This window comes from Lepidochelys kempii, chromosome 3, assembly GCF_965140265.1.
Source record: "Lepidochelys kempii isolate rLepKem1 chromosome 3, rLepKem1.hap2, whole genome shotgun sequence".
NCBI lineage: Eukaryota > Metazoa > Chordata > Testudines > Cheloniidae > Lepidochelys > Lepidochelys kempii.
In genome coordinates this window covers 13,754,553-13,779,473 of record NC_133258.1, presented here as the reverse complement: position 1 = coordinate 13,779,473, position 24,921 = coordinate 13,754,553, and the positions used below count along the sequence as shown (strand labels likewise).

The 24,921-nt window shown below is 43.1% G+C and overlaps 2 protein-coding genes and 1 long non-coding RNA gene across 5 annotated transcripts in view; 1 reads left to right on the top strand and 2 right to left on the bottom strand.

The window, feature by feature from the left end:
* CDC5L (cell division cycle 5 like) overlaps window positions 1-11,218 on the bottom strand; it is a 49,279-nt gene extending 38,061 nt beyond the window's left edge. The window contains exons 1-8 of the mRNA XM_073335763.1: window positions 11,039-11,218; window positions 6,738-6,841; window positions 5,627-5,788; window positions 4,868-4,995; window positions 3,647-3,746; window positions 2,680-2,898; window positions 1,101-1,245; window positions 459-647 (exon numbers count right to left, since the gene is read on the bottom strand). Of these exons, the coding sequence (XP_073191864.1) occupies window positions 459-647; window positions 1,101-1,245; window positions 2,680-2,898; window positions 3,647-3,746; window positions 4,868-4,995; window positions 5,627-5,788; window positions 6,738-6,841; window positions 11,039-11,083 (1,092 nt within the window). The 5' untranslated portion in view covers window positions 11,084-11,218. The remainder of the gene's footprint in view (window positions 1-458; window positions 648-1,100; window positions 1,246-2,679; window positions 2,899-3,646; window positions 3,747-4,867; window positions 4,996-5,626; window positions 5,789-6,737; window positions 6,842-11,038) is intronic.
* On the top strand, window positions 10,951-13,852 carry LOC140908515 (uncharacterized). Its single transcript, XR_012157898.1, has 2 exons — window positions 10,951-11,249; window positions 13,699-13,852. It is a non-coding gene; the product is annotated as an uncharacterized lncRNA (long non-coding RNA).
* On the bottom strand, window positions 11,984-24,702 carry LOC140908510 (uncharacterized). 3 transcript variants are annotated; one of them, XM_073335762.1, is made up of 4 exons: window positions 24,559-24,702; window positions 18,854-19,501; window positions 17,088-17,804; window positions 11,984-13,821 (listed from the first exon to the last, which is right to left on the bottom strand). In XM_073335762.1, exons 1-4 carry the CDS (start codon window positions 24,599-24,601, stop codon window positions 13,718-13,720), a joined length of 1,512 nt encoding a protein of 503 aa, XP_073191863.1. In that variant the 5' UTR covers window positions 24,602-24,702; the 3' UTR covers window positions 11,984-13,717. The 3 variants fall into 3 exon arrangements, with proteins under 3 accessions (XP_073191863.1, XP_073191862.1, XP_073191861.1); XM_073335761.1 differs by having other exon boundaries at window positions 13,704-13,821; window positions 15,430-17,804; XM_073335760.1 differs by lacking the exon at window positions 11,984-13,821 and having other exon boundaries at window positions 13,830-17,804.
* Between the last annotated feature and the right edge of the window lie 219 nt (window positions 24,703-24,921).

Sequence of the window (24,921 nt, the reverse complement as noted above, 5' to 3'; positions counted from 1 at the left end):
CCCCTGCTCGCACTAAAAGAGGTACCCATTCTCTCTGCCTGCGACCCTAGCACCTATTAGCCCTGCTCTCTTCATTCCAGGGCCCCTCAGGTCGTGGTAGGGGGTGTCGCAGTGTCAATGGGTGTTAAAATTCCCTAAAATGTTTGCAAGTTTTATTTTAGCTGCTATGATTTATACTCTTTTTGAGCAGAACTGTGAGATAACACGAAAGGTGCTCTAGGAAATCAAATTACTCCTTTTGATACTCAGACTCTTATTATGACTATATTGATCAAAACCCTTCTACTTTATTACTTGTATTCTTATAAGCTATAGGATTTTCACCTCTTTGTGTTGTCTTACTAAACTATGGAGTGGCATAACTTTTTTTCCTTTGCTTAGGGAGGCTTGCTATGACAAAGTCTGAGTACCCTCACTCTAGTATAACATAGAACTTGCTCTATACATTTATACTTTACCTGCAGGATCCTGTCCTGTGCCGCTGGAGTTTTGGGCGTTCTAAGGGCAATGCTGTTGTTGGTGACATTGTATTCAGACAAAAGGGTGCTGGAAGCAGAGTTAGTAATTCCAGATTCTTCAGCTGTTTGACGTGCAATCTCGCTCGCCTGGCCTACTTTCACTACTTCCTCGAGTTCTGTATCTGAAATCTTTCAAAGGAAACCAGTATCAAACAACGAGTTACATTTGGGAGAATAAAGTTCATACTTGCAGGTATCAAGAATTACATACCAAAGGAAAAAGGTAACATTTTAAGAATACTCTCCTCTCACCCAGCTCAAACAGATACTCTACTCCTACTTAATGCACTGGCTAGTTGCTTATTCAATGCATTTTAAAAAATAAACAACCTGTCTGCCATGTATGATGATAAAAAGGTGCGAGACTGAGAGGTCGAAAGGTACGGTACGTGCAATGGCAGTGCAGTGCTGCCAACGTATGTCAGCTCTAACCTAGGAAAAGCACCTCTATGCCCGTTTGAACCTTGGTCTCTGCAACAACTGTGGTATGCTAGGTACAGAACTGTGACCATTCGACTCATTTCACACAGGCTACCAAACATCAGACAGATGGTAACAGTTTGCCTCTGATCGACAATTTACCTGAGGTGCTGGAAGCACTAGTTTGCTTCTTTTTTTAGTAAACTCTGACACTCCACTGGTCTGAAGAATAGCTGAAGGCAAGTCAGATTCTTTCTTCCGTTTCATATGCTGTTTGTCTTTTTTGCGCTCTCTTCCTTCCTTCTCCCTGTCACAATGGACAAGAAAGTCATTTAAAACGCTCAGAACTGATCAGCAAAGCAAAACTGGCAATTCAGAGAGAGACAGAAAATCCTTTGCTCTAGCTGGTGAAGGTGGGATATGCTGTAACAAAACATATTTCAGGAAGAGGTAGCAGCTTTGTGGATCAGAAGTCAATTGATAATACATGGATTGAAAACCATGCAATAAGAAAAGGAATGTCACATCTGTAAATAATGGGATTTAGGAAACAGCTTGCTACTTCGGCTGCAGTTAGTAGACATCCATTGGTGCTCGCCAGCATGCCAGTGACTGTAGGAAGAGGGAGGAGCACTGAAAAATGCTAAGAAGCCCCAAGTGTAAGCAAGCAGGAGCTGTCCTTCCTCCAACAAGTGGTAGGAGGAAGCCAGGGAGCGATGGGAGCTTAGGAAACAAGGCTCTGCCCTTGAAGGAATAGTAAAAGAAGCAGCACATGAACTCTTGCAAGGAAAGTTGGAGGAAGAGTTAGTAGGGCATGGAGCCAGGTTTGAATCTGTATATTACACACACTTTTTTAAACAACAACACTGGAATTAAGGGCTATAATTCCAACAAGAGTTTCTGGTGAAGCCACTTGAGTTTCCTTCTCATGGTTCACAATCACATGACGCTCTTGCTGGAATTGCAGCTCTGTAATTCACAGCTGTCTGCTATTTATGCTGTATACAATGGATTGCCTAAACTAGGAAATATTAAAAGAAAAATTAATTAGATTAGAGCTAGTAAATCAAGTTGGACGGATTGTTGGATCTGCTCACTCAACAGGGAACAGTTGGCAGAAGTAACTGGAAGTGAATTGGGGAAGTACAAACAACAGCATGCTGGCTAGCTCTGCTGTTCCATTTGACAACGTTTGTCGCTGCTCCAGCAAACATTTTCAGAGACAATTTTGTTAAATAAATAAAAAAAGACTTGAGCTGATTCTAATAATAATATAATCACATGTGGCAAAATGGCAATAAAACAAACAAATGAAGTATTGCCACGACATGTCAGAGCTGCTCTTACAAGCAATTTAATAAAGCCATGTTTTGTAGGAAGAAAAATCATCATTCCTCTGATGAAAACTAAAATGCAATTATCTTACTGATGTAAAAATATGACAGAGTTGGTGATGCAATGGTTTAAATTCCTTGAAGTCTTGAAATTCTTTGGTTCAAAAGAGCAAAAAAGGAGTTCGGGAGCCTCATTCTTGGGTCCAGTCAACATTTTTCCACATTATTAAACTGACACAAAATTCACCAAGACAAGTAATCATAAGAGACCTAGAACTGAAGAGAAGCGGCCTGCAAGTCAGAATCAAGGTGCACTGGCATATGCCCAGTGAGGAACACACTTGCCCATACCAGGCCTCTGTTACATGAGCACTAAAAATTACTCACAAAATTTAAAACAAACTTACGATCTTAACTCTCCATCCAGGTCTTGCTGACGTAGCTTCCTGAAGTCCGCATCCAGTGCCTGGTAGTTTTCCTCCAATGTATCATAAAAGCCAGGAGCAGGCTTCTTTTCAAATGGGATTTCTGCATTGTAATCCACTCCTCTCTTCTTTTTCCTTTTCTTCTGGATCTCTATCCCCGCAGCTCTAAGTTCCCTCCTCTTCTGGAGAGCAGCAAGACGTCTGAGGAAACACAGAAAATGCTACTTAATTCAAAGTTAATGCCTCCTGTACAACAGTCACCTGCTAACATCAGATATTACTTAGGGATGAGATATTATTTATAAAATGTGATGGACCATAATAGCACTGACATTATTAAATGTTTATATTCCAGGAGCACCCAGATGCCCCAGTCAGGCTGCAGACTCATTATGCTAGGTGCTGTGCAAACACATCCAAAGATACGATGACACAGCCCCTGATGCCCTGAAAAGATTACAATCTAAACCCCTGATCCTGCAAAGACTTAAGTAAGTGCTTTAATTTGTACATTGCATGTAGTCCCAGTGAAGTCAGTCTGAGTAATTCTATTGCATCAGTGTAAGCACACGCAAGTCTTTACAGGAGTGGGGCCCAAGAAGACGAGCAGCATATGAAGGATAGGGGAGAAGGGTACATCGTATCCTGCTGTTATATACACATTTGCAAATCATTATTTTTTAAAATCACTCTAACTAGATAAAGCAACTAATCACTCTAACTAGATAAAGTGGCAACTAATCGCATCTTTCTTTCAAGCATCATCAACTTGCTCATTTCTTTTTGGCATCTCAGTAGAGATGGGTCTTGAAGAGAAGCTGAAAGAGGAGAGAGCAGTGGCTTCACAGATCGGTTCAGGAAAGGGATTCCATGTGAAAGGGACAGAGGGAGAAACTAAAAACTTAAGAGACAACAGAGCAGACAAGTGGAAGGGATGGGGTGTGTCTACCTAGCTTCTTCCAGCTGCTTCTCTCTTGCTTTTCTTTTGGCCTTCTTTCCCTGAGTATTAGCCAGACGTGCTCTAGCTTCAGATAGCATTTCAAGTTCATCTGCAAAAAAGTATAGAGAAAGAAGATTACCAATTTTTCACATTATATTGGGGAGCTGGGGGTTAATATTAAGATCAGAAGAAAACCTTTAGAAAGCTGCCAGGATCGGTGTGCCAGCATGGATTCCCCATGCCCTCTACATTCTCTCTTTACAATGAGCACAAACAACCAGATGAACACAAGAGATCAAGCCACCAACCAGATGAACCAAACAGATCACAAGAACATTCATAATGTTGGCAATATTTTACTGATGTACGAGGCTGTTTAAACTGAAATCAGAATATTCCTAGTAAAAGGGAGATTGAGCACAATAATAGAAAACAATTTAATTTATATTTAGGCCTACACAATAATGATGACTGACCTATTATTATGATGACAGGAACATGACACTTGAGAAACTATTACTATTCAAGAACAGTCCTTATTCAATCTTCACCCGGGGCACCTTCATGGACTCCTACCCCTCCTAACAGTTAGTCTCAAATATTACTGGTGTAACACACAGAAGAATTTTTACTGGTACATTTCAGTAATGATTCATCTAGGAGACATTATCTGGTGTGAAGACACAGAGAGGAGCATTACCAGTGGAAGGGCAGTAAATAGTAGAAAGCCAGGCAGTGAAATAAAAAAAACACCATCCAAGGAAACAGGTGATAAAGAGACAGAAGAGAAGGAGGGGAGCAGATCCAAAGGAGGAAGGCGACCATATGAAATTGGGGGGAGGGGTAGCTCAGTGGTTTGAGCATTGGCCTGCTAAACCCAGGCTTGTGAGTTCAATCCTTGAGGGGGCTATTTAGGGATCTGGGGCAAAAATTGGGGATTGGTCCTACTTTGATCAGGGGGTTGGACTAGATGATCTCCTGAGGTCCCTTCCAACCCTGATACTCTAAGATTCCATGAAACTGAAGAAAAGAAAGAGGAAACCTGAAAGACGAGAGTGAAACAGAGGACCTGAGGCAGAATACAAGATAAAGACTGTATGAGGAACAGAGATAGGAGCCTGAAAAAACAGAGAGAACAGAAGAGACAGGATGATCAAACAAAGGCCAAAGGAACTGCAAGAGACTGAACTGTTAAAAAATACGGATACATGTAACATATTCTTAATTTACCTTCATCCATATCAATAGGATCTGGCCGGGCTGGTTTGGTTTCTGGATTTGGATCAATTTCTCCTGGTTTCAGTTTTCGAGGATCATCTGCAGTTTCTTCCTCATTGTCTCTCTGAGCAGCTTTATCCCTGCAAAGATGTACCAGCATGTTCAGGTGATATGACCCATTTTATGAATCTGGGGAAAATGAGCAACTATCTCCTGAAATCCCAACCCCCCAAAAAAGCCCAAGAAATGTAAGCTGGTAGCTCACAGTAAATATTACAGACATTTACTAACTGCAGAGAAGAATTATGAAATCATTGAACACTAATATTTAAGCTACCAGAACAAAAGCATCACAAATTAATAAAAACAACTGAAAGAGAGGCAATGAAACATGCAAAGTGGACAAGTCAGCAGTAATGAGGGTGACAGGAGTGAACTCATCTGTTGTGGGTAACAGCTGTACATGGAAAGATATTGATAATAGAGAACTGCTGCAAGACGGGCCTGCTAGCAACTCCTGCCAGGAAATGGGCCAGTCATTTCTCTCTCTGCCTCCCTCCAGACCACCAGGGACCAGGAGCCTTTCCCATCAAGCTAGGTAGCCCAACCAAGCAGCCTACAGAAGGCCCAAGCCAACTGGAAGCCCTTCCAGCTGCAGCAGCAGGGAAGGAGAAGAGAATATGTCCACACAGCCAGCAACCTCCTGATGTCTATGTAACAAACTATAAACATTTTCATGCTATTTATGTTTAGCAAAATAGAGTCACTTACAACAGAAATTCATAGTGTTCCAAGCACTGCGCAGCTGTTCTTCCAATGATTGGAGCAATGGTCCTCCACTGGGTTGGCATTAGCTTGGCCAAGTGTAATAGTTTCTCCTCTTCTTCCCGTGACCATTCTGTTTTTTTGATACTTGGGTCCAGCCACTCGTACCTGTTACATGGTCGTAAAATTAAAGGAGGGCATTTCTGAGACAGTTTATGACAATTCACTTGTGAGCAAGTCATATTGCTTCCACACACCAGTATGATAGGATTTAGAATCTCATCCTGGATATATCTAATCTATGGTATTCAAAAACATGTATTATAGGTAGCACTTTTATACACAGAAAGCTTTATGTTTTGTTCTCATTTGTCATACAGATCGTCCCATCTCTCCTCATCCTCACTTTTTTTTGCCACAAGACAGGATTCACAAAACTAGCCTTTATTAGTAATGTGGTTTTACATACCATTTTCAAATGGTTACAAGAAATGGTGGAGAACAATTAAGGTCCCGATACTGCAAATACTTAAACACACACTTAATTTTAAGTATGCATGTAGTTCCATTAGATTATGCTTCCACTAAGTTTAGCATGTGCGCTTCAGTGTCTGCAGGATTGGGGTCTAAATCTCATATGGATTTGTTAGAGTACATGTGTGTTAATTTTAAGGGTTTGGGGTTTTTTGGTACACATTCAAATCTAGTACTGGAAAATAAAAAAAGGGGACGCTAAACTGAATGGTCTGAAAGCCTCTTTATATTAATACAAAGAGCTTACTTAAAGTGAATTTTCTTTGTGCAGTTTCTTTCTGACAAATATCTCGTTAAAATATGTAAGTCAGACTACAAAGTGATTATTATGAACTTAATTTTCATAATGATCCTGTATCTTCAGTTTATGTGATGTCACTGATGTCATCCGTAAAGTGAATGGCTTTCTATTTTTGCTCATGTTACTTTCAAGGAATACAAGTTTGATATCTGCAGAAGATGACATCAAATAAGAATTCTCTCTCTCTCCCCTGGACCTGAACCACTGACAAATTCTATAATAACCTTTAAATTCACACTAACTACGGATCTCGCTTTCCCATTTACTGTGTTCTCTACTTACCATCTGGCTTTGCATTGCTTTGCTGATTTTCTGTGCAACAAGGAAGCAATACGAGACCACTGGTTTTTGCCATATTTCATCACAGCTGCTTTAAGAATTTCATCCTTAAAACAAAAAGAATTCTTATTACAATGGGTCATTAGAAAACTTTATCAGAGATGAATGCTTGCTTTGAGCTCTGTGAGGAGAGATGGAGGAGAGGGTTTGATAAGGGTGGTGGCCAGGTGGGAAGGGCAAAGTAACCCTCTTTTCCTCAAAATTTTGCTCTCATCGAAGGTGAGTGAAGATTTAGGGCTGTTTCACCAATGTCATTAATGTTACAGCTGACATTTAAAATTACTATAGCTGAAAGAGGTTATCAAAAGAAAATTATTACCATTTACTTTGGGTATTTGACAGCACTTGGTGAATGGCCAGTTTCATCGTTTCTCCTGTACAGTAAGTTTCCAGGGTTGTGTGAATCCCTCACACAACAAGAGTGGTGAGAAAATATTTTTAACAATAGGACATTGTAAAAGCATGAAAATTGGGGCATATATGGCACCTAAAACCACTTTCAACTTTTATTAAATTGAGTAGATTTCAAGTTGATGATGTCCCTTTAATTGGAAGTTTCAAGTTTGCGATGGAAATTGAGCCAACTGGCTAAAGAACAGCAAGCTTTGAAAGTCCTAAAAGAAGAAGTCAATAACAAGACAAGCACTTGGTTGCAGATCTGGTCACAGCTAGAACTGTTTATTTTTTTATATTTGCATCCTAAACCTAAGCAAGTTTCTGTTCTTGTATAGTCATTTAATACAATACATGGCAGATTAACAGCCATTTCCTAGTCTCAACTTTGTTTGGGGATAGCGATCATTATGATATACATGATGTAGTGCACGTGATGTTTAGTATGAACAAAGTGTTGTTAGGAACACTTGTTTTGTGACAAGGCAACTGTAGGCACACTTAATTTTACAGTTTAATGGCAAATATGTTACTTAGGAGTGCTAAAAGTTTTTGTACCAAACAAACAATGGCATATGAAATCTATTTATGAAATATCCCATTTGCAGGTGTTTCAACTGAAACAGCTGCAGATCCTGAGAAGACTTCAAACAGAGGAAAGAGGATATGATCTCCAAGTGTCATGAAATCTTCACCACAAGAATTCAGTAAACATCAGCTCCATTTTTCACAGGGTTACCTCACAATAAAGTGTCCATTAGGGCTGACACTACATCACTACACTACATCAGGGCTGATACTACGTCACAAGACAAGGTGTGCACCATGACTTCCTGATGGCAGGTGACATAGTGAAGATAACGTCAAGACACTGGAATGCAAACCTGTGTTGAGATAGAACAGTTTTGTCTCAGAAGACAAAGTTATAGAAGCATCAATCCCATGAAAGAGAAAGAACTACATGTCCCCAAACCCAAACTTCCCCTCTTCCACAGAAGCCTTACATTTCACTTTTATTAGAATAAAGTTAGAACCCCCAAATTTAGGAGATTATGGGAAGAAAGTTATGGACCTGTTGCAGACTATTCTAGCACGGAAACCATAAAGTGCATGCACTGGTACTGTGACCAGAGATGTGAACAAAAGCTGAAAAGCTCAGTTACCCTTTGAAGTTTTCCTAGGATCAGATGGCATCTTTTTCTAAGGGAAAGTCCACACTACTGCACTACATTGGCACAGCTGCACCGATGCAACTGTGCCACTGTAGTGCGACTGGTGAAGATGCATTATGGTGACAGGAGAGCGCTCTTCCGTCAGGATAATTACTCCACCTCCATGAGAGGCGGAAGCTATATTGGCAGGAGAGCGTCTCCCTCCGACATAAAGCAATGTCCACACTGCGCTAAGTCGATGTAACTTATGTCGCTCACAGGGTGTTGTTTTCACACCCCTGAGCAACCTAAGTTACACTGACTTAAGTGGCAGTGTAGAGAAAAGCACATGGAGTGATCAAATAAGTCATCTACCAAGTGCTCCACAAATGCTTATTATAGCCCAGTCTATACAAGAAGAGTATCCATTGCCAACAACAGACATTTGCAGTTAAACTATGTTCCGCACCAGTTTAACTGCACAAAGTTGTTCTTCATAGTGTACACAAGTCTTCAGAGTGCATTGTGGCTTTAATCATAGGCTGCTGAGTTTTGGTTTGGGATACTACCAGGGAATAGATATATATTTTTAAATGAAAAAATCTTCTCTCTATATTTATCATACTTCCATCTCTTGCTGCAAGAGTCCATTTGCTACAAGTTAGCACCACAGCAATAACATTGATAAGATGTACAAATAATCACTGATCATTTTTTGCATGACCATCATGTAGCCACACATGTTTACTGTGAAACAATCACCAGAGTACAACACCAAATACAAGCACTTGCTTCGGTGTCATCCTGGTAAGACTCTAGCTTCTGTAGAGCCCTCAGAGGAGATGCATTCTTGAGGTCATCATCCTTTGAGAGTATAAGGACAAAGGGGAGAGAATATCTCTGAAGGTCTGAGAAGGTAGGAGAATACAGGCCTTGCCAGATGGAGGGAAACGTTTGTGCTTTTTATGTCAGGATATGACCCAACTTTAGCTAATTGAAGGACCACATAATTACTTTGTCAGAAATGCTTCTTACCATAGGAGAGCAGCCTATACTTTTCCTCACCCTTCCTCATAGGGAGAGATAAAGCATTCTACAGAAAGAAACACTTTCCAGCACACAGGGACCCATGTGGCTCTGACCCCCTGGCCATGCGGAATACTCTGAACCCCAGCAGAGAGAACAGCTCCCAGCACACAGGGCACATGTGGACATGAGTACCCTACTCATACTGCACACTGGCGACCCAAGCCTGCAGAGGAACTGGTTCCCAGTGCACAAGAGGCCTGTCATAAATATAAAGGGAAGGGTAAACCCCTTTGAAATCCCTCCTGGCCAGGGGAAAGCTCCTCTCACCTGTAAAGGGTTAAGAAACTAAAGGTAACCTCGCTGGCACCTGACCAAAATGACCAATGAGGAGACAAGATACTTTCAAAAGCTGGGAGGAGGGAGAGAAACAAAGGGTCTGTGTTGCTGTCTATATTCTGTCTTTGTCGGGGATAGACCAGGAATGGAGTCTTAGAACTTTTAGTAAGTAATCTAGCTAGGTACGTGTTAGATTATGATTTCTTTAAATGGCTGAGAAAAGAACTGTGCTGAATAGAATAACTATTTCTGTCTGTGTATCTTTTTTGTAACTTAAGGTTTTGCCTAGAGGGGTTCTCTATGTTTTTGAATCTAATTACCCTGTAAGGTATCGACCATCCTGATTTTACAGGGGGGGATTTCTTTATTTCTATTTACTACTATTTTTATTAAAAGTCTTCTTGTAAGAAAACTGAATGCTTTTTCATTGTTCTCAGATCCAAGGGTTTGGGTCTGTGGTCACCAAGGCAAATTGGTGAGGCTTTTTATCTAACATTTCCCAGGAAAGCGGGGGGTGCAAGTGTTGGGAGGATTGTTCATTGTTCTTAAGATCCAAGGGTCTGGGTCTGTAGTCACCTAGGCAAATTGGTGAGGCTTTTTACCAAACCTTGTCCAGGAAGTGGGGTGCAAGGTTTTGGGAAGTATTTTGGGGGGAAAGACGCGTCCAAACAGCTCTTCCCCAGTAACCAGTATTAGTTTGGTGGTGGTAGCGGCCAATCCAAGGACAAAGGGTGGAATATTTTGTACCTTAGGGAAGTTTTGACCTAAGCTGGTAAAGATAAGCTTAGGAGGGTTTTCATGCAGGTCCCCACATCTGTACCCTAGAGTTCAGAGTGGGGGAGGAACCTTGACAGGGCCCCTGCCCATTTCTGCACACTGGGGACCCCTGCCAGCACACAGATGCGCATGTGGATCTGAGACCCACAGCAGTGCTGTACACTGTGAACCCCAGCCTGCAGCAGAGCCAGCTCCCAGCACACAGGGCCCAGGCGGGTCTGTGCTCTCTGCTCATACTACACACTCGGTACCCCAGACTGCAGGGGGGACAGCTCCCAGCACACAGGGCCCAAGCGGATCTGGGCCCTCCCCGCGCTGCACACTGGGGACCCTCAAGTATTAAGCAGGCGCGGGGGGGGGATGAGGACGGCGGGGTCTCGAGAACCTGAGGCACGTAAAAGTATCTCGGAGAGCATGCTGGAGACACCATCTGCGCATGCGCAAGACCCCCTCCAGCCCCCGTTTCAGCGCATGCGCTCCGCTACCCCTTCTCGCTGCCGCGCAGAGGCTCAGCCGCCGACCCTGCGGGTGGGCCCCAGGAATGGAAGCGGCCCCTACCTCGGTGTTTCGCCACACGCCTCCTTTGATCATGATCCGCGGCATCTTGGCAGCGAAGGCGAGCGGGCTGCGGAAGAAAAGAGACGACGGCGGCGCACGAGAGACACCACTAGTCTCTCCGCGCTACGGGCGGTTGAGATTCTGCGCAGGCGCAGTTCGGACAAGTGCGCAGGGAATGTGTCAAAACTCCGAGCCGACGCACAGTTAGTCCGTAAGTCGGAGCTGTACGCATGCGCATTGAGGGGACGAGGCTCCCGCCAGTCAAATTGTAAAAGCTGCGCGTGCGCAGCTCTGAAAGTGGAGGGAGGGGAAGAGACGAGCCGGGCTGGTGTACAGGGCTGCTCAGGAGCAGCCGGCATGGCTGGGAAGTATTGCCATAGCGCCATCTGGCGTCCGGCGGTGCTGCGAGCACGGAACTCCGCCGGCTGGAAGCAACTTGAGGGACCTGGGCGGGGGAGGAGACCCGATCCAGTACGAGCGAGACTGGGGGAGGAGGGAGCGGGGCTGGGTGTGACCCTGGAGGTGAGACAGCCTCCTGTAATGCGGCGAGGGGGGCGCTGGAGGCGGGGTGTATGTGGTCTAGTGAAATCAGCGGGATTATTTGCTTGACTGAGTCAAAAATTTGGTCCTCTAAATATTACTCAAGTTGAATACAGCCTGTTTTAGAATCAGTTACTAAACAGACCATGCATTTAAGTTCGGGTGATTAATGGTTGTTTACAAAAGACCATCTTTAGTGGTAAGAAACAAATGAGACAGAAGAGGAACATTTTCTTCACATACATCGACAGTCATGTACCCTGAAGGCCTTTTATATGTAAGAAAATGTAAAGGAATGTATTTCATTTGTTCCACAGAGACCTTCAAGGGTACCTTGTTTCAAAAAGGACCATCATTTTTATATAGATTCACAATCTTTTCCTTGCTCTTACCTCAAAGCACATACCAAACAACGTATATTAATATTCCTCTTGAACACTGAGCTCTAATACCAAGAAAAAACATAGGTCAGCCTTCACCTCATTGTAATTTTTTAATTATTTTTTTTTAAGCCAAATGCCTCCATTGACAGATAAATGAAGTGGTATAACTTATTACATGAAATGATGTAATTCACCTACACCCATTTACTTTTCACAAAGATGCATTTTATAATACTCTATACTCTGGAAAAGGCACAATGCAAGGCAATAAGAATTGTGGTGCACTGCATACAAAAACAGGACTAAAGTGTAAAAATCTGTCATTACCACATTTTTCCCAGTGGCGAGGCCATTCACTCTTCTGCTGTTTCAACAAGGTTTAGCTAGGTAAGATCAAAAGCAGTAGAGCACGTGCAGTTACACCTATAGAGCACTAGGGGCCCCCCATGGTATAGTACGTAACTTGCACTTTTAAAGTGATTTTTGCTGCTTTCTTCAGCATTTGTGACTTCAATTATAAATCAAATTAAGAAAGCTTTTTATGTTTCAGACGTAGACTCTCCAGCATAACACACTTCTGGGCTATATTGAAATATCAGGAAAGATAGGAGATAGGCCATCTTAATAGAGGTTTTCACAGCTTGATAAGAGCCAAAATGCTACAGCATTAAGCATTGGTAATAAGAAAAACTCAACAGAAAACCAGGCACTTTTTGAAGGGAAAAAAAAAAAAAGAGCTAAAATATCTTTCGGGCCAAACTGTGCCCTATTCAGAGGCTATAGAAGCAGTTTGATGGGAGCCTAAGGGCTGCTCCTAATTCCGTAAAATGGAGCACACTGCAGCCACACTCTTTGGTAATATGGAGATGCAGCTGAGAGACCACCACCCTCTCCTCCGATCAAGAGAACAGCTAGTGTTGGAAACCTATAGTTTCTATACTACACCTCCATATTAATAAGGAAGACCACAAGGTACATTTGGTAGATGTACCAGATCTCACTGTAGGTACCCATACTTCATGCTCTCTTGTTTTCTAGCTCTACTTGTTCTGCAGTGCAACTTTCCTGTCTTGTGGCTTCGAAAAGATTAAAGAAAGGGATACCAAGAATCCCCTACTTTAGAGAGTTTTTCTTTTAATTTCCCAGTCTCTTAATCTTTTGCAGTAATTGTAACAGATGCTAGGCACAAAGTTCTGCCATTACAAATCCCCTGGGGCAAGTAGTGCTGGGGAAATCTTAGCATCATACATTGCAGATGCTCAAGTAACACCTACTCTTACAGCATGAAATAAAAAGCCCAATTCCATTCTTAGGTCTCCCACTTGCTGTATTTCTACTAAGTTGTAGCTAGATACTTTGCTGACCTAGCTCTTTGCTTGAGTGGACCTTGCACATGCAATTTTAAAGAGACAGTATAACATGATTTAATGAAATTCCTTTGAGGCAGTATATCAAAGTGTTAAGTTAGATTAATTTACCAATTTTTCCTTCTATTAACATCTTTAACATTACCATTGTGTTCCTTATATTTGAAGGAACCATAGTAATGTTATCTCCCTACAAGGGCAAAATTAAATATTTTAACAGCAAACACTGAATTTTATCCACCTTTGACATAAAGGGAAATTTTAGGATTTGAGACTAATGTTAGGAAAAAACATTTTACAAACATTAAACTGTTTAATACAAATTGCTGAAATATACATACTACATATTTCTCTTATTTGTCCTTTGTAGAGGGCTAACAGAGGAATCTTCAAAAGATACAAGCGGCACTGAAAAGTAGAAACTTGAATATTTCTGAAAGATATACCAGCATTTTGCCAAATGTATTTAAATCAACGGAGTAATTTCCTTCATCTAAAATAAAGAAAAAAGTTTGTCACAATCAGACAGACATTTGGAATAAACACTTCATTGATAATGACCTGTAACAACAAAGAACGTAAGCAAACAAGCGGCTCTAGTAAAGTCTCCTTTAAGGAGATAGTTTAAACTGTAGGGATCTTAATAGATCCACAGCTTTTCCATCAAATCCTCTTAATGAAGGAGATTTTCTGATATGCAGCAGAACACTTGGAAAGCAGGCATCAAATGGTAGGTTAGAGGTATCCATTATTTGTATCTTCTACTTCCTACTTAATTTCTTGCAAACAGTTTGGAACTTATCTTGCAAAGTGCTTTGAGGGGGTACAGTATTTTACAGGATTAGGCCTTTGAAGGACAGCAGTACAAAACTTTAAGAACATTTCTACTCAAGAGTCCAAATCAAGAGTTAAGCCTCAAAAGCTACTGATGCAGCAGCACTCATCAATGCTGAATCCTTATTAGTAACCTGTCTTCTAGGGTGTTCACACACACACAAACTTGCCCACTCCGTTTCTATAATCAATTATTATAACTAGTGGTTTTATAAGTCATCCTCTTGCAGTATTAGGTATGCATGGCAATATCAGTAGTTGCAGGACTAATTTTTAACTAAATTTTTGATCTACAGGTTACTGATTTGTAATAGAGAAGAATTTGATTTAAATTCTTTTCAGAAAGACATAGCATATTTTGGTTGTAAAACCCAAGTAAATGGGACAGGGAAGATCTTAGTGTAAGGGTGACCCAGCAGTGGAGTACAGCCAATGTAGGAGTGCTGACATCAAACCCTCTCCTTGCTGACAGGACAGTGGTATGACGTTCGCTTACTGAATGGATGAGCATTAGCAGAAGTTTGTCTGAACATTCCAGTCTGAGCTAGTTTAAAACAGCCCCTTGTGACTTTTATAGGCCAACAATTTAGAAACAGCTCTGAGGCTTCTTTAACGCAGTAGTGGAAGTAATGCTCATAGCAGTAGGGCAGTGTTTTATGTCAGCATTCCACACCATCCCCAGACTTCCACTCTATACACTGTGGGAATACCCAAGAGTCTGGTCCATAATCATTACCATGTCAATTTTACCTAGTGCCAGGTGAAGGCATTTCATATAGGTGGGATACAGGGCAAAGAGGAAGAAATTGTGCTCTTCTGCCAAGGTATAAGTTCAAACTACTGCAAAACTTCCTAGATCCAAGCTTGTAACTCAGGAATTTTAACAAATCCTGGTTTTATTTTCCAGTTTTTAAATGCTGTTTCTTATGTTTCTCTAAGAGATGTATGGTGGAAAGTGTTACACTGCACTTTTGGCATTTGTACATTTTTTTATCCTTGTGTTTTTACATGTTTCTCTAGAGCACATTTATCCATGGTGGAAAACTCACTTGTTGCAGCGTAACTTTAAATGAGTTAGTAAGTGACGCTTCAGGTGGCTAGAAGTGCGGAAAGCAAGAGCACACTGGTCACATTTGTATGGCTTTTCACCTGTATGAATTCTCAAATGCTGCTTAAAGTTTCCACTATGGGCTGTAGCATAGCCACACTCTTCACACTTGTATATTTTGACAGGTAGCAGTGATTGCGCTTTGACTTTGCTACTAACCAGGTTTTTTTCATCCGAGTGTGAAGCCAAATGCCACTTAAGGGACTGCCATTTGTCTGTTGAATAGTCACAGTTCCTACACTTAAGGCGTTCCATCTTTAAATGCACAAGCTTGTGTCGATTTAGATGACCTGAAGTACGAAACTTCTTCTGACAAGTGTCACAGCTGTAGGGTTTTTCACCTGTATGAATCCTTGTGTGTAGTTTGAGGTTGCTTAAAACATAAGTGATGTAATTACACTGTTCACACTTGTAAAGTTGTGGAAGACTTTGTGATGGTAGAACATGTTCATTTTCTTTGCCTTCATGAACATCCATCTGTTTCTGAAGGTTTTCTGAGCTGCATATGGAACGAACACACTTTAAGTCTTTTGAGGAACTAAGATCTTCCCTTTTAGGGCACGTGCCCTTATGTATTTCACAGTGCAGTTTAAGATTATCTGAAGTGCTGCCCAAATAATGGCAATGGCCACTTTCATGACCTTTCTTTATGTGCATAAGACTATGTCTCCGCAAATGGCTGGAGGTGCGAAACATCTTGTTGCACTCTTTACACTCAAATGGTTTTTCACCAGTGTGTATTCTAAAATGCAGCTTAAGGTTGCTAAAAATGTAAGTGGCATAATCACATTGTTGACACTTGAACAGTTTGTGAGAAGTCCCAACAGGAGGCTGTACATCAATACACTTAGCATTTTCCTCAGCCTTGGGAGCCTTTGTAACAATCTCATTACATTCTTGAACTTGTGAATGAGCGACCTTCTGAAAAAACAGATGCTTCTCTTTGCAAAACACAATATCACACTGCTCACTCTTGTAAATACTGAAAAGAGTTTCTGATCCAGTCCTCACAACAGGCAAATTGTTGGTTCCCTGGCTGCTTTGGCACATTGTTTTGCCAGAGCATATATTCATATCCTTCTCAAATTCATTCTCCTGTTCAAGTTCTGCTCCTGAAGCCAGCATTTCATGTTTCTCATTAAGCAGGTGATCATCCCATTTATTGTCAGAACCAGAAGAAACCCAGTACTTTTGGTAATCGTTGTCATCTGTACATGCTTTGCTTTTATTGTATTCATTACTCTTATTTGCAAACATCTCATCACAGCCTTTAACTTGGCTATGAAATTTCTCATGAAAGCAGAGTAGTCCTTTAGTGTAAAATACCAAGTTACACTGATCACATGTATAGCTCTTTGGAGGACTTTTAGTTCTCTTCCCCTCGACAGGCAAGCCAAAGTGTTGCTGCCCTTGGCACAATTCTTTGGCAACATGTATATTTGTGTGTCTCTTTAAGCCACTTGTGCTTGTGAATGACGACTGGCAGAATTCACAGGAATACGGCTTAGCCCCTGTATGAATGTAACTGTGTTTCACCATACTTGCAAAATACAGTGAAAAAAATGTACAGAACCTGCATTTGTACAGTCTATAGCCAGCATGCCAGTACATGTGATTTAGCATATAGGACAAGCTAACACAAGAATAGTTACACTGGGGACACTGATAAGGCTGTCTGCCTTTATGTCCCTTCATATGATAAACAAAAAGTTTAGGATCTGGTGAAGCAAAGAGACAAATTTTACAAGAAAAAATAACTGGAGCATCTATAGTTTTACAGTCCCTTTCAATTTTGATGAAAAATTTCTTATACTTACTTTCCTTTTTTTTATTTGCAGATTGTGTTTTTGCTGGGGTCTCCTTCCTGGCTTTTTCAATGTTCATACTTCTACCTTTTCTTGTCTTTTTCAACCTGGTCATTTTCTTATGAAATTTAAGATGGCGTTTAACGTTGACAGAAAAGAAAAAGCTTCTTTGGCAAAAGCAGCATTTGTGAATTTTTTTATCTTGATGTGCTGAACAAACATGTTTCTTTAGAGTATTTTTACTTGTACACACAGAGCTACAAAACCTGCATTTCAGATTCAGTTTCTTCTCATTCTTGTAGGTAGAACAAAATCCCACAGAAACAGCTTCACTGTTATGCGCATTACCTAGTAGGAATGTCTCTTCTTGATGCTTTACATTTGGGTGTTTTATAATCACATGAGAAAAATCACAATCTTCTCGCTTATCCATCTCCCTGGGAGAATGAATTACAGACTGATGAATAAGCTCTTCAGAAATATTTAATCCAGGATTATCACAAGCATTCATTGCCAAGTCCCCTACATCTTCTAGCAACTCTCCTGCTGTAGAAAAGTCACCATTAATACAAGTAAAAAAAATACTTTGGACTTGCTCTATTTCTTCTACAGCATTCAGATCTTCAAAGTTGCTATCCATTCCACAATTCAGAGTTTCATCGGTAGAACCATTTCTCTTTCTTGTTCTGTCATCAGTTTTATTCTTTGCCTTCTCTAAAGGGACAGTACCTAAAAATGTAAGAAAATACATGTGACATGTCATCTAGTAATCTACAGCCTGGCATGATCTCAGTAACTCCCATCCAAGTTATGATACGCTAAACAGAGAAAACAAAAGAGCCCCAGTGATAAAACTGGAGAATTACTGACTGCCAGCAGAATTTGTATTCAGAGTAGGGAATGCCACTCACTGATGCTAAAAAAGGTAAAATTATTTCCTTATATAATTTCACTCAGCTGTAGTAGACGTGGACCACCACAACATAACTACTGGTTCTCCCAGAGTATTCACCAACAGCCGTATCTTCATAGCCCTTACCTCATCCTTATTGGTGAGCAAAGTTAAGTGCTAAATTAGGGACTGAGACCACTGACTAGAGGTATAAATAATGTATGGGAGGTGCCGGGCAAGCTTTCCCCAACAATATGGACAGAACTCCCAACCTGCAATACACCTCTTATTTTAGTCCTGGCCTATTTGTGAGCACAAACTGCTGGTTGGACAAAGTCTGTGCAGAAATTTTGTGCTGGGCATGAGAATGAGACCAAGCTCATTTTCATTCACACCAGTAAATCATGTACCACGTTTCTCCATACCATCATATAATGAACACTTCTGTGGACAGGTCTTGAAAATGTACCTAATGCCTACTAGTCTGACGACTCAGTTTACTAGCCAGGGTGGAAAAATGCCTGTGCCACTATGGTGCCCCTCCACTCCAAATTAAAGGAACAGAAGAGCTGTGTACCATTATAACACTGGCAATCATCTTTCTATTTCATAAATGTACTGTGTGCGCGTGCTTCTACTGGGGTGGTCAAGTAGCAGAAAAAAAAGTCACTGGGTATATCAAATTCCACCATTATTAATTTCTTTCCTATAATACAATATGGTGTAACTTTATCCTGAGTTGTCTTCAGTGTACTTCCTTCCTCTTCCCCCTTTCCCACTCCTGTGTTTTGTACCTCTTTCTTTTCTCACTTCTGTTTTTTTAACATTAGCTCATGATTACATCCTTGTCCTTTTCTCTCTCTCTCTCTCTCTCTCTCTCTCTCACCTTCAGTCTCAACACATCTCTCTGCTTCTTTACAATGGAGTGCTGGCTGGTACTCTTGATTGCTGTCAGAGGAACTGATTGCAGAAGTCTCATGTTCCTTTCCATCTTTAAAAATTGCTCCTGGAATCAGCTGCCTATTTGTCTCAATAGTCAGACCATCTCTACCCTTATTGTCACCACATGAGAGAGGAACAGGAACCTTTTGGCAATCGATGTCATCCTTCCTTTCGACACATCCATTTACCTCTCCAGGGTCCATTCTGGGAGCTGACAGGCATGACACATCATTTTGGCTGGGTTTGCTACTGCCCAGAGCATATTGATCACTTAAAGAAATTTGGGCTGAATTTGATTTCTCAAACACACTCGGAGTAACCTGCTCTTCCTCTGGACATTTTAGAACATCATCTTCATTCAAGTGGGGCTGCACCTGACTCCTTAGAACATCACCACCACTTGAAGGCACCTGCTTTTCCTCTTTGCCTTTTTTTGGGCGATCACCATCATTCGAAGTGGCCACCTCTTCTTCACTCTTCAAAATATCATCACCACTCAAAATTGCCTCCTCTTCGTCTTCACTTTCTAGAAAATCATCATCACTCAGCACAAAGATCGTGATGGGAAGGTCAATTTCAAAGACATCAGACTCTGAAAACAAACAAAAACCGTATTAGTGCTTTTTAAAAAAAACCAAAACATTCTCTTCAATGTAGAGTAAGACAGAGGCCCATCTACATAACCAAAAATTGCATTGTTATTTGGCAGTTCCAAGATCTACTGCCCACAACATTTCTAAGACACCTTGTTTCCATACCCATGCTTTACAGGCATTGCAACCACCAGCAGAACACACAAATCTCTGAGCACATCTCAGCCTAGCCTGTAGCTGTGTCAATGCAGGCCACACCAGTAATCTACATAGTGTGCAGTGTTACAGCTACGTCTCCCAGCTCCACTCCACAATGCAATCCCCATCAGCAGGAATAAGAACAATTACTATTATTTGTATTACAATAGAGCGTAGAGGCCACAACTGAGATCAGGATCTCATTATGCTAGGCACTGTACTCATATACTTGCACGCACTACGAACGTCTGCCCCAAAGTTAGTTTACAATCTAAATGTACAACATAGACAAAGGGTAGGAAGGGAAACAGGCACAGAGAGAGAAAGCGATTTGCTCAAAGTCACGCAAGCTGAACATGTCTAGTTGGCAGCCGGTGTCAAGTGGAGTGCCCCAGGGGTCGGTCCTGGGGCCGGTTTTGTTCAATATCTTCATAAATGATCTGGAGGATGGTGTGGATTGCACATCCGCAAATTTGCTGAGAGATACTAAACTGGGAGGAGTGGTAGATACGCTGGAGGGCAGGGATAGGATACAGAGGGACCTAGACAAATTGGAGGATTGGGCCAAAAGAAATCTGATGAGGTTCAATAAGGATAAGTGCAGGGTCCTGCACTTAGGACGGAAGAACCCAATGCACCGCTACAGACTAGGGACCGAATGGCTAGGCAGCAATTCTGCGGAAAAGGACCTAGGGGTGACAGCGGACGAGAAGCTGGATATGAGCCAGCAGTGTGCCCTTGTTGCCAAGAAGGCCAATGGCATTTTGGGATGTATAAGTAGGGGCATAGCGAGCAGATCGAGGGACGTGATCGTTCCCCTCTATTCGACATTGGTGAGGCCTCATCTGGAGTACTGTGTCCAGTTTTGGGCCCCACACTACAAGAAGGATGTGGATAAATTGGAGAGAGTCCAGCGAAGGGCAACAGAAATGATTAGGGGTCTGGAACACATGACTTATGATGAGAGGCTGAGGGAACTGGGATTGTTTAGTCTGCAGAAGAGAAGAATGAGGGGGGATTTGATAGCTGCTTTCAACTACCTGAGAGGTAGTTCCAGAGAGGATGGTTCTAGACTATTCTCAGTGGTAGAAGAGGACAGGACAAGGAGTAATGGTCTCAAGTTGCAGTGGGGGAGGTTTAGGTTGGATATTAGGAAAAACTTTTTCACTAGGAGGGTGGTGAAACACTGGAATGCGTTGCCTAGGGAGGTGGTGGAATCTCCTTCCTTAGAAGTTTTTAAGGTCAGGCTTGACAAAGCCCTGGCTGGGATGATTTAATTGGGTATGGGTCCTACTTTTGAGCAGGGGGTTGGACTAGATGACCTCCTGAGGTCCCTTCCAACCCTGATATTCTATGATTCTAAGAGGGCAGTGACATAGACAGGAATAGAATCCAAGTTGCCTGACTGCCAGTCCACTGCCCTATTCAGTAGGCCACACTGCCTCAAGCCATCAAGGCTCTCACTGGTCTTGGCTCTGCTAAAGAAATGTCTGGAGAGAATATGAAAAATAAATTATTAAACATAAGCTTTAATAAATATAAAAACAAAAGAAAAATTTCTCTTCTCTTCTAAATTAAAAAGTGTAATTTACAAGCATCTACATGAAGAGTTCTGTGTCCTATGTTCTTATAAAAATACAAAATCTAAAAAAAATCCCACCTACACACGTCTGTCTTTCCTCACACAGTTTTTTTAATTTCCTTTTGGGGAGGAGTGGCGGGGACAATAAGGTGAGAAGAGAATTCAAGGGTCATCTTATCTAATTTAAATTCTTAACTCTTCAGGGAACAGGAATTATGTGTTCCTTTTTGTCTGCAGAGCACCATGCTCAGCTACAGCACTGTCACAACATAAGAACAGCCATACTGGATCCAACCAATGGTCCATCTAGCCCAGTATCCTATCTTCCGACAGCGACCAATGCTACAGGGGGAATGAACAAATAAGGGCAATTAATCTAGTGAGCCATCTCCTGTCGCCCAGTTCCAGCATCTGGCAGTCACAGGCTAAGGGACACCCAGAGCATGGGGTTACATTCTTCATCATCTCACAGACTTTAAGGTCAGAAGGACCATCATGATCATCTAGTCTGACCTCCTGCACATTCCAGGCCACAGAACCTCACCAACCCACTTCTGTAATGGACACCTAACCTCTGGCTGGTTACTGAAGTCCTCAAATCATGGTTTAAAGACTTCAAGTTACAGAGAATCCACTATTTACACTAGTTTAAACCTACAAGTGACCCATGCTGCAGAGGAAGGCAAAAAAACCCACCAGGGTCTCTGCTATTCTTGCCTGAGAGAAAATTCTTTCCCAACCCCAAATATAGCATTCAGTTAGACTGAGCATATGGGCAAGACCCACCACCCAGACACCTGGGAAAGAATTCTCTCTAGTAACTCAGAACCTTCCCCATCTACTGTCCCTAATAGCCAGTGATGGACCTATCCTCTGTGAAATTATCCAATTTTTTTTTAACCCTGTTATACTTTTGGCCTTTACAACATTCCCAGGCATATTGTGAAGAAGCACTTCCTTGTGTTTGTTTTAAACCTGCAGCCCCTTAATTTCATCAGAAGATTCCTGGTTCTTATGTTATGTGAAGGAGTAAATTACACTTCCCTATTCACTTTCTCTATACCATTCAAGATTTTATAGACCTCTATCGTACACCCCTTAGTCTTTTCCATGAACGTTCCCAGTCTTTTTAATCTCTCCTTCTATGGAAACTGTTCCATATCCCTAATCATTTTTGTTACCCTTTTCTGTACCTTTTCAAATTCTAATACATCTTTTTTGAGATGGAGTGACCAGAACTGCATGCAGTAGTCAAGGTGTGGGCATACTATGGATTTATATAGTGGTATTATATCATCTTTGGTCTTATTTATCCCTTTCCTATTTGTTTCAAACATTTTTAGCTTTTTTTTGACTGCTGCTGCACATTGAGTAGATGTTTTCAGAGAACTATTCACAATGACTCAACAACCTCTTTCTTGAGGTCAGAACAGCTAATTTAGACCCCATCATTTTGTATGTATAGTTGGGATGTTTTCCCATGTACGTTACTTTGTACTTAACAATGAATTTGTTATTGATCTTTGTTCTATGTTAGGACTGCTTACTGCAAACATATCTGGACACAGTACAGTAACTCCTCACTTAAAGTCATCCCAGTTAACGTTGTTTCGTTGCTGATCAGTTAGAAAACATGCTCGTTTAAAGTTATGCAATGCTTCCTTATAACGTCTTTTAGCAGCCACCTGCTTTGTCCACTGCTTGCAGGAAGACCAGCCCATTGGAGCTAGCTGGTGGGGACTTGGAACCAGGGTGGACCAGCAGCCCCCCCATCAGCTCCCCATTCCCCTAAGTTCTCTGTGTCGCAGCTGCACAACAGGCTATCAATTTCCGGGTAGTTCAGCTGTCCTTCCCCCCACTGCCATGTGCTGCTCCTACCCTCTGCCTTGGAGCTGCTTCTAGGAGTCCTGCTTGCTGTGCGTGGGGGAAAGAAGGGGGCTAATGTCAGGGTGTCCTCCTGCACCCCACTTACCCCCATCTCCATAGAGCAGGAGCGGGACAGGACAGGGCTCAGGTCGGAGGGAGCTTGCCAGCAGCAGCTGCCTCAACTTGTTGATCTACTTAAAAAGGCAATGTACTTAGAGTGGGGTCAACGTACTTAAAGGGGCAATGCAAGTCTCTCTCTCTCTCACACACACACAGTGTAGCTGTGTCTTTCTCTGCCATGCTGTCTCCCCTCCCTCCATTCCTTCTGCCTTGTAGAGTGTGAGGCTATATTAACAACTGTGTTCACCGTTGGGGGCTCAGCCGAGTGCTAGTTCATCGAGTGCTAGTTCATCGTTTAGCAGTAAGGCATTCCCTGGGAAATATCCCACCCTCTGACTTCACCTCAACCAAGAGTCACAATCATCATCGCTGTGTACCAATATTAAATGGTTTCTTTAAAATTTATACGATATATAGTCTTTTGTCTGGTGAAAAAAATTTCCCTGGAACCTAACACCCCCACCCCTTTACATTAATTCTTATGGGGAAATTAGATTTGCTTAACATCATTTCACTTGAAGTCGCATTTTTCAGGAACCTAACTACATCATTAAGCGAGGAGTTACTGTAATTAGTACTACGAAAATTTCGGTGGCTCCCTTAGCTTGCAGAACCAAGTCCCTCACGTCATTCAGCTTCATCTTGAGTGTTCACACTGTCGCCCCTGCAGGGCTTTGGGGGTCCTTTGGCATCGCTCCCCTGTTGTTTGGGACACAACACCCCAGGTTTATTACGCAGGAATTCAGGTGACCATCGATCAGTTTAACACAACCGCTACTCCGGATTTTGTTCCAGGTTACAAACCTCCTTTCCCGATTCCAAGCGGAAGGCTTTGGGGTATCGCAGCGGGCAGCGGCGCTCGCTTCGCCGAGGCGCCGGCGACTCAAATGGCACCACGGCTACTGCTTGGGCAGAAGGGCCGGCGGCAGGGCCACGCTGCCCCCACCCGGCCGGGCAAGCGGAGCTCGCAGGCCCCCGCCGGCTCCAGTTCCCCGCCAACCCTCCGGCGGGCGGAGGGGAGCCTCGTTCTCAGCGTGCCTCCCGCCAGGCCCGGGGCGGCCCGGCGGCCCCCGCCTTTGTCCTCTCGTCCCAGCGGGGGCTGGGCCGCCCCGCAGCTCAGCCAGGCCGGGGAGCCCCAGCCGGCACCTCGCCCGCCCAGGGCTCGCCGCCCCGCCCCGCCCCGACGCCCCCGGCCCGGCCCCGCCCCCGCCTCAGCTGGAGCCCAGCCGGCCTCCTCCCGCTTCCAGATCCGGCCCGGAAACCGGCGGCTCCCGGCCACCAGGCACCTACCGCCGCTCCCTGCCGGCTCCGGACTCAGCAGCCCCGCCGACATGGCTCGGCCGGCCCGCGGCCTCAACTACCGCCTTGGAAACGTGCCACTACGCGTGCCCTGAGCTTCCCGCGCGCAGGCGCGTTCTAGGAGCGCCGCCTCCGCCCGCCCCTTGTCAGGGAGAGCGTTGCTGGCGCAGGCGCAGGCGCCGGCGCGGGGGAGGGCCCAGGCTGGGTAGCCTGTGCGCAGGCGCGGGGCCGGAGGGGGGGCTGCTGGCAGAGCCAGCCTGCGTGTCGTGGTGGAGGGCGCGGCGGCCGGTCGCGCTGCTGGGTGCGCGCCCCGCTCAATGTAGGGGCTGGCCCGCGGGCAAAGCCCACAGCGGG